The following is an 8,390-nucleotide window of genomic DNA, read 5'->3' on the forward strand; positions in this document are numbered from 1 at the left end:
AACAGAAGCTACAGAAATTAAGACCTGTGCTTGCAGTAGGGGAGGGGCAGATGCCACCAGCCAGTTACCCAAGGAAAAGGCAGGAGCCAGGTGTCAGTCATCCTGACAGCCCTGGCACCTGCTGGTGGCAGCAGCAAAGACAATAGGGAGAGTAGAATTCACCTGGTGATCAGGCCTAGCTAGTTATTCTGCTCCCAGCAGGATTTGCCATTTTAATTAATTCCAGTAACATCTTAAACAAAAGAAATTTATTTAAATAGCAACTGTGACAACTATAACCTGATCTACTGGGGTCTAGTTATAGAGACAAAGAAAATAGCAGTCACATATGTATAAAACAAAAGACAGAGGTTCTGTTATTTTGTTTACTTAACACCTATCATGATATCTTTAACAATAAAAATAAAAGCTGCTGCTATGTCATGAGGTTCCATATATGGAGAGGTTTCCACCACAGAAAATTGTCAACTTGTCAGCTTGTCTTCAATTTGGTGTTTCCCAACTTGTGCTCATGTGTCTGCAGCATAGCTGCATGCAGTACAGCACTCTGAGGTGCCAGTGCATGAGTAAGGTGTACAGTGCTAACTTCTCTGAAGTCCCAGGGAAATAAAGATTTACTGGAATTCTCCAAACAGCAGCTCCATTCAACGTAGAACAGACCTCATAGTCTCTTCTGATTTTATTGTGCTTCCCATAAAAAAGAACAACAGGGTATGATACTTGGTACTAAGTTACCACATTGGTATAAGTAAGGGATTAATCTGTCATGTGAATGATCCCCACTTTCTCCCAGCTGAGGAGTAAGAATTTGAAAACAAAAATTTCTCCATCATGAGCACTCTGGTGATGCAGGCTGTCTGCATTCCTGGAACATTTGTGCCTCTGCAGGTCTATCCCAGCCCTCTTTAAAGCCATGCTTATATTCAGATGTAGGTATGTGTGGCATGCATCCATCTTAAGAAGCACTGCTGTAAATTGCTCCACTTGTTTAGCTGTACAGTACATCCTGTCACATCACAAGTGGTCATGGAGCTCTAAAATGGCAGGACTCTTAATGAGGCAAGAGTCCATGAGACCAGAGGGTGACTCTACTTCTTTACTTCTTGGGGGTTTTTTTAACCTGCTTTTCTCTCAGTAGCTTTCTTTCTTCAGCCTTTAGGCTTCTTCGTCTAAGAGACTCTGTCAGCATGGACGATTGCTAGCTACATCTTTACAGCTTGTGATATCAATAGTATGAACATTCATCCCTTCACTTATTACCCCAGCAAGACAATTCTACAGTACCATCAAATGTGTGCTGGGTCAATGCTTTTCGGCCTTTTTTTAGTGTTAGGTGCTTGGTTTGGATAGATGCTCCATCACACAGCAGAATATTGTAGCTGCCTTCTCAAAACAGAAACCAGTCATCCAACAACATTGATCCAGAGAAGAGAACTTACTTTTGAACCTTCAGGAGCAGTCAACACATTCTCAGACTTGATTGTTGCTCTTTTTAGATTGGTATTTATTCCAAAGCAGTTATAAACTAACAGAAGAATAATGCAGAGATCCTGAAATTCATTTCTTTGTGTGTGTGAAAATTGTATCATCATTAATAAGCAGGTATCCTTCAACCAGATATTCAGCTGCTGATTTTCTACATGAAATGTGGAATGTCTTTCATCTGGTCTCATGAGTGGGTGGTCTTTGACACCTGGGTGCAAAACTGTGATGAAGCAAAGAAAACTATATGCCACAGTGCGCTGGTACCATTACCTATTTCAGTACTACTGCACTGCATACTATTCCATGCTGCAAAGATCAGGCAAGATTTAAAAATACCTTTAGCACAATCAATTTATTTTTACAATGGCAGAAAAAGCCATTTCTACACTGAAAAAACGTGCATCATCTATGTAACCTGTGGAAAAATACTTCCTCTCTATCCACACATTTTTTTCTGCAATCACTCAGTAATAATTCCACCATGTGTTTTTATGTCATCTACTAGCTCAGCAGCCTTTCCTGGCAAAGATAGCTTCCTTGTCTTGTCTAAGGTATTTCTGCATTCCCGGCCTGGAGAAGCATTCTGCTGAGATGCAATCACTCCCAGGATGTTGCATGGCACTTCTTTCTTCATCTCCAAGTGCTAATTTAACTAGATGGTAGCCAGGGACCAAATCATTCCCTCCTAATGGTGCATCTAGAGCTGGTGGTGTGTCAAAGTTTATCTCGAGCTGTCTGAGATCAGGTCTCCTTAAAGAGCGTGTATGAGTTTTTTACAGTTGTAGTCAGGATGCTTCAGGCTATGAAAATCACTCACCAATCCCTGCCCCAGCTTGCTACAGCCATGGGATGCTGTGGGATGTGCTGGGATCCCCCATGGCAGGCTGCCCAGACCTGCTGCTCTTGGCCACCTCTCTGAAGTTCTTCCTCATTCTTGACAAAATCAGGCTCCACGATGGAAAAGATGCTCTAATTGCTTCCTTCCTTCACCTCCTCCAGGCTGGGCAGGGCACCTCAGCTGAGGGCTATGGGGCTGCGCGTGGGCATGCTGCTGATGCTGATGATCACTGCTGCCACAGTAGTGCTTTTCAAAAGCCGTGTGTTTTGTGGGTTTTATTAGTAACATTTCTTCTTCTTCTTCGTCTAATCAGACCACCTTTTCACGAGGAGTAGCAGAAGTATTGGTTGGATATCAATGAATTAAGAATGCCCACACCCAAATGGAAAAGCCTCTTTCAGGCACACAGCCACAGTAACCCTGGTTCCAGGAGGGAAAATTTTTCCACATCCACAGGAGCATGACAGGTATACACAAGATCACAAGAATTGTATCCTTCAGATGACTGCTTCCTCATACATATTTCCAGCATGGGACTCAGAAAACTTTTGAGGAGTGAGACTATGCACATTATGCTGTGCTTGAAAGACATTTCCAAAAACCAAAACTTCAAATACTGATCAACAAAAGATGGATACTCCCACTGCACTGTGATCCCACAAATGCTGGGATGTATAATTATATTTAATGAATAAAAGCATTATTTATTATTTATATTACTTATTATATAAATCTGCAAAGGCGTGTTATTTGATTGATAACTCAGGCTAGTTGCATAGCCCTTTCAGTACTGTTAACATTACCTTCACCTCTTAGTGTTTGCAGATGTTGAACAATCAGACTTCTTCAGATTTTGTAAAATAGGTCTATTTGAAAACTTCAGCTGTTCAGCTGCATGTTCAAAATTATTTCCATGTGTAAAACTGTATCCAGAGCAATAGGACAGTCCATCCATAAAAAAAATAGTGCCCTCTGCCCTCCCTCAGCAGAACAAATATGACAGAAAGAAACTAGGTTGAGCATGAACCATCTGAGGGTTTAGACTCTTTACACCTAATTCCAGATAGCAGTGAAATTAGTGTTTAAATCTAACAGCTGTTTAACATTTCTGGACTCTCATCCTGAGGTAGACATTACCAGAAGACATGCATCACATTCCGAAAGTCTCTCTTTCTGACTACCGATTCTCAACAGCATTTATAGGTCTATTTCAGATACAGATGTTTTGCATTTTTGATGTCAAATATGGATTAGACAAACCATATTCCAAAGATTTGAGCTGATGGGAAGTGGCCTCATTTGATTTTATGAGGTTCATTTTTGAAGTGGGAGGTGTGCAGGAACGTGTAATTTCAGCAATCTGCATTTTAGGCAACCCCATACCAACACTCAGGGTGGCAGAGGAGGCACCTGGGCTCAGACCAGTTTCCACAGCTGAGCAGAGCTGCTGCTGGAGCCATGCTCCTGGAGGTGGCTCAGGAGTGTTGACTCCTGCCTTTCCAGTTGATGCTGAGCCTGGGGCTGGAGCTGTTCCTGACAGCAGGCTCTGGCCCCTTTGAGGGACAAGGAGGCCATGCCAAGGAACCCGGTGCCAGTGGAGACCCAGCCCTCCTGCCTGCCTCAGCTCCCGTTCACAGTACCGAGCCCAACCTGCACCAGAAGCAGATGTCACAACTTGCTCCTAATCTTGCTCAGCAGTGTGGCAGCTCCCCACTCTTCCCATGATCTCAAGAGCTGCTTACAGCTTCCCAAACGCAGCAGAAACCAGAGCGCCTGCTTTGCACAAGGGTGAGAGCTTCACCTCTCCCTCTTCTGTTTAAGGGCTGCACAAACACTGAAAGAACAAGGAGCAATGTCTGGCAGGGAAATGAGAGATGACTTGACCTGAGATGTAATGCGTCTTAGCCTTATTAAAACATGGGTCATAGTGAATTTAGAACTAAGCATCCAATTGTTCCCCTCCCCTTCCTTCACATGCATTATTATATGAGACCTGCTGCAGTCCTCAAATATTTTGGTATAAACACTGATGCCTGAAATACCAGAGCTGGCTCTGCCTGTTACTTTAGCATGGACCTAAGTACCAGCCAAGGTCCCAATAATACAGATTTCTTAATGCAGATAAAAATCAGCATATTGATGTAAATACGCATGCAGTTGCTGGCAAATGTTTTCATAAGTTTCTAACAGACAATCCCTCTGAGCAGGCAGAGGTCGCATATTTAAGTCTTCTTGTAGTTTCAGTGATGAAAAAATTAATATTTGAGAAAAAAACTAGGAGGAGAAAAAAATGTATCTGCATCTTTTACATGAATGTATGATTGTTGATGTAGCTGAAAAATGATCATGCAAGTGCTTAGGATGGAGTGTGGAATTCTGAACACAGACAAAAACAGTGCCTCTGCAACCACATGCAATAACAACTCAGTCCATCACCAATGCCTTCTCATGAATTTTTTAATTTTATAATGTAAAAAATAATCCTTCATAGTGAGACAGGACCAATATAGTTCTCTAGAAGAAGGTTTCATGATCCTTAAATATCTTTGATCTAAGCCTATATCCTGAGCACACAATGGAAAAACAAACACATCACTGTGTGGGATTAAGAAACAGAGACAAGTTACTTGTCATGTGTATAATTATCATAAGTAATTATAACCCAGGAGCTCAAATCTTTTTTCTTTCTCTCATCATGCTTTTAAGTTTCTGACCCCTTGTAAGGCACAGATATTATACCAAAAACTCATCCATAATTTTTTCTGCCTCTTTTTACTATATACAGAATTCTTCATGCTAGACATGGTCCAGAATTTTAGTATCTCCCCAGGCTGGAGATACCAGACATTGCAACCCAAATATTTGCAAGATGAAATGCCACAAAGACTCTAGATTATTATATAATATATCCTGTGAAAATGCAGTGTAATGTTTTAACATCACTAATTTTTTTTTTAATTAAATTGTCCTTATACTGGGAAAACACAACAGCTGATTTTTGAAGAGTGCATGTGAAAAAAAAACCCCGCTGTGAATATGAATAGGGATCTGTTTAAATTTGGGAGCACCCAAATTGCAGCATGACTACCTGGTAAGCAGCTTATCACAAAGCTCACTGGGCTGCCTGATCACAGTATGATTTCAACTTTGAGACCAAACTTTTCAGCTTCATTTTGCCTCAGTAGAACTTGCCAGCATTGACTATAGCGCAAATTTTCACAGAATTATCTGCCTCAGAAGCAGGCACTTCATGGGACAAAATTGTTACATGATTCACTCTTAAATTTCTCCATGGACAGATGGGAAATAATGCCCAGACTCACCACACAGTAGCAGAATGAGAACTTCCATCAAAACCAGCAATTTCTAACCAAAAAAATCTTCAACATGCACAAGAAATAGCTCTAGCACATTCAAGCATAACTCATTTCACAGAATCCCTCAGGAGTTTCTTTTCTGATGGAGCACAGAAGACGTGAAAGATCAGGGTCCAATAATCCAGGACTCCGTCATAAGTTGTAAGGATGGAGGTCACGCTACCAAAGCCATGGCAGCAGAACATGTCTCACTGTTACTTTTGGCCCTTTCAGTCACAAAAAGTATTGTGGAACAGGCAGCTCACCAGTTCTCACTTCTTTTACAAGTGAGACATTAAAACACTAAATATTCAGCCTGTTCCAAATAAAATGCATCAGAGGAATAAAACATGCAATTATGGAAACTGAGCTACGTGGTCTACTTGAGTGTGTCTCTGCTTGTGGCAGGAATTTGGAACAAGATGACCTTTAAAGGTGCCTTCCAACTCAAACTATTCTATGTTCTATGAAAATCATAAACATAAGAGGAATAAAATGATTCAAGCAATAGATTTAGGGGCACTTCCCTTGTAACATTCAAGCTGCTGCCATCATTCTTTATCTACCTGAGCCTTTTCTGCTTTTGAGAAAAACAAAACCCTTAGCACTCTTTGGGTCTAAATTCTCTTAATACCTTGAAATCACCTTGGTCTGGCCCAGTACCATCCTCTTTCCTTTTTTGCCAATCACCATCTCCCAAGGAGCCGAGGCCTGAATTTCCATCCTGAAGAAAGGAAGGAAGAAACAATAAATGATAATGCTAAAACAACAGCAGAAGCATTATCAGGATAGATAATTAATTTCAACTAGCAATAATTTATGATGAAACCTCAATTAGAAGGGCTGTTGGTTACACCCAGTTGTGTTACCGCACTCAGATTAATGAATAAACCACCACGTGTTTTGGTGCACACTGGCACAAAATCCACGTCAGGGGTACCCTTTCAATGAGAAAATGAAGGAAGACCATCACAGTTGTAAGATACCCAGAAGTTGTGTCTACATTTATCCAGTGGAAAAAGTTTGCTTTTAGTTTTGAATGTGATCTTTTGGCAATTTGCTCCTGCTCTTAGCAATATTAAACCTCAGTTTAAAATACCCCAGAATGTCTTCTGTGAGTTTGAACACAGAATGTGAAACACTGCAGTTGCAAAATTTTAAATCTATTGTTTCAAGGTTTTTTTTGGGAAAGAGAAGTTCCAAAATACTTCTACAATGTAGGGTGCACCCTTTTGAAGCATTTCATAGACCACCATTAAAGAACAGTTTCTACAAAGAAGTGTTCTGTTTCTGTTTTCAAAGCACTTCCTGAAGGGACATGCCTTCATCCAGCCAGGGAGCACACAGAACAATGCATGGTGTACTACAGTTAAAATTAAATGCAAATTGTGAAACAATGCAGAGAATGCAAAGCAAAATGAAAAAATCAGAATCAAAAAGGGAATGTGTAAGTAAAATTCAATTCTCTATTCCTGGTCTCTATCCTGTTCTTATCCCATTTTTAATAACAAAAAAATGGGTTTGACACATTATTATACATGTCAAAATCTTGCTATTTTTACAGAAATATAAAGTTTTTAATAAAAGTAGCATTTAATTACAGAAGAAAAAAGGCTGACAATTAGTCCCCTGAAGAAAGTTTCTTCTCTTGTTCATTTTCCCCCCTTTCTTATTTTTTTCTGTCGCTATACTACTCTGACTTCACTCATTTTGTCTATGAAGATGAGATCTTTGGCTCCAGTGGATTCAGACGGACTTTTTCCACTGAGAGCCTTGAAGAGAAAATTTCACCTTAAACTCCTTCAGGGAGAGAAACTGCTGTATAGTCCCATCAGACAGCAAATTCGCACACTACCTTGAATACAAACACACTCATAAAGCAGGATTTTGTTTTCTGTCAAATGCAGAGGACCTTAAGTGAAACTTTAAAGCTGTTTCCTTACCTCTAGTGCATTTGATGGTATCATGGTTTTCCCTTTATTCATGTAATAGAGTGCTTCTGGCACCTCCACGGGCAGCAAATCTTGAGACATATTTGCAGGATATACTTCTGGCTCCTCCATGGGCAGGAATCCTTTAGACATGTTTTCAGGATATAGTCCTGGCTCTTCCATGGGCAGGAATCCTTTAGACATGTTTTCAGGATATAGTCCTGGCTCTTCCATGGGCAGGAATCCTTTAGACATGTTTTCAGGATCTACTCCTGGCACCTCCACGGGCAGCAATTCTAGAGATATATTTTCATGCTCTACGCCTGGCACCTCCGTGGGCAGCAGTTCTACAGACACATTTTCAGGATTTACTCCTGGCAGCTCTGTGGGCAGCAGTTCTAGAGATACGTTTTCCGGCTCTACTCCTGGCACCTCCATGGGCAGCAGTTCTAGAGACGTATTTTCAGGATTTACCCCTGGCACCTCCATGGGCAGCAGCTCTAGAGACACGTTTTCAGTATCTACTCCTGGTACCTCTACTGGCAGCACTTCCCAAGACATGTTTGCAGGATGTAGTCCCGTGGGAGTCAATGACTTGTTATTTTATAAAATGACCTGTGGCCCCACCCATCTCATCTCTCTAAGTAAAGGACTCCCCTCCCACTGTGAAGGCAGTGGAGCACCAAGGATAGACTGCTCCAGGGAAGGACCTTACAGCACAAGCACCACAGCCAAAAGGAATGTGGTACCTTCTTTTGGCTGGGAACCTCTCCCAGCCTG

The 8,390-nt window shown here is 41.2% G+C and overlaps 1 protein-coding gene across 1 annotated transcript in view; it reads right to left on the reverse strand.

Moving 5' to 3' along the window:
* Positions 1–8,171, reverse strand: part of LOC136292414 (cytosolic phospholipase A2 epsilon-like) — a 32,227-nt gene extending 24,056 nt beyond the window's left edge. The window contains exons 1-2 of the mRNA XM_066188093.1: positions 7,623–8,171; positions 6,314–6,403 (exon numbers count right to left, since the gene is read on the reverse strand). Of these exons, the coding sequence (XP_066044190.1) occupies positions 6,314–6,403; positions 7,623–8,171 (639 nt within the window). The remainder of the gene's footprint in view (positions 1–6,313; positions 6,404–7,622) is intronic.
* Between the last annotated feature and the right edge of the window lie 219 nt (positions 8,172–8,390).

Source organism: Chamaea fasciata, unplaced genomic scaffold (assembly GCF_029207755.1).
Source record: "Chamaea fasciata isolate MVZ Bird 193981 ecotype frontalis unplaced genomic scaffold, bChaFas1.0.hap1 SCAF_7, whole genome shotgun sequence".
Classification (NCBI taxonomy): domain Eukaryota; kingdom Metazoa; phylum Chordata; class Aves; order Passeriformes; family Sylviidae; genus Chamaea; species Chamaea fasciata.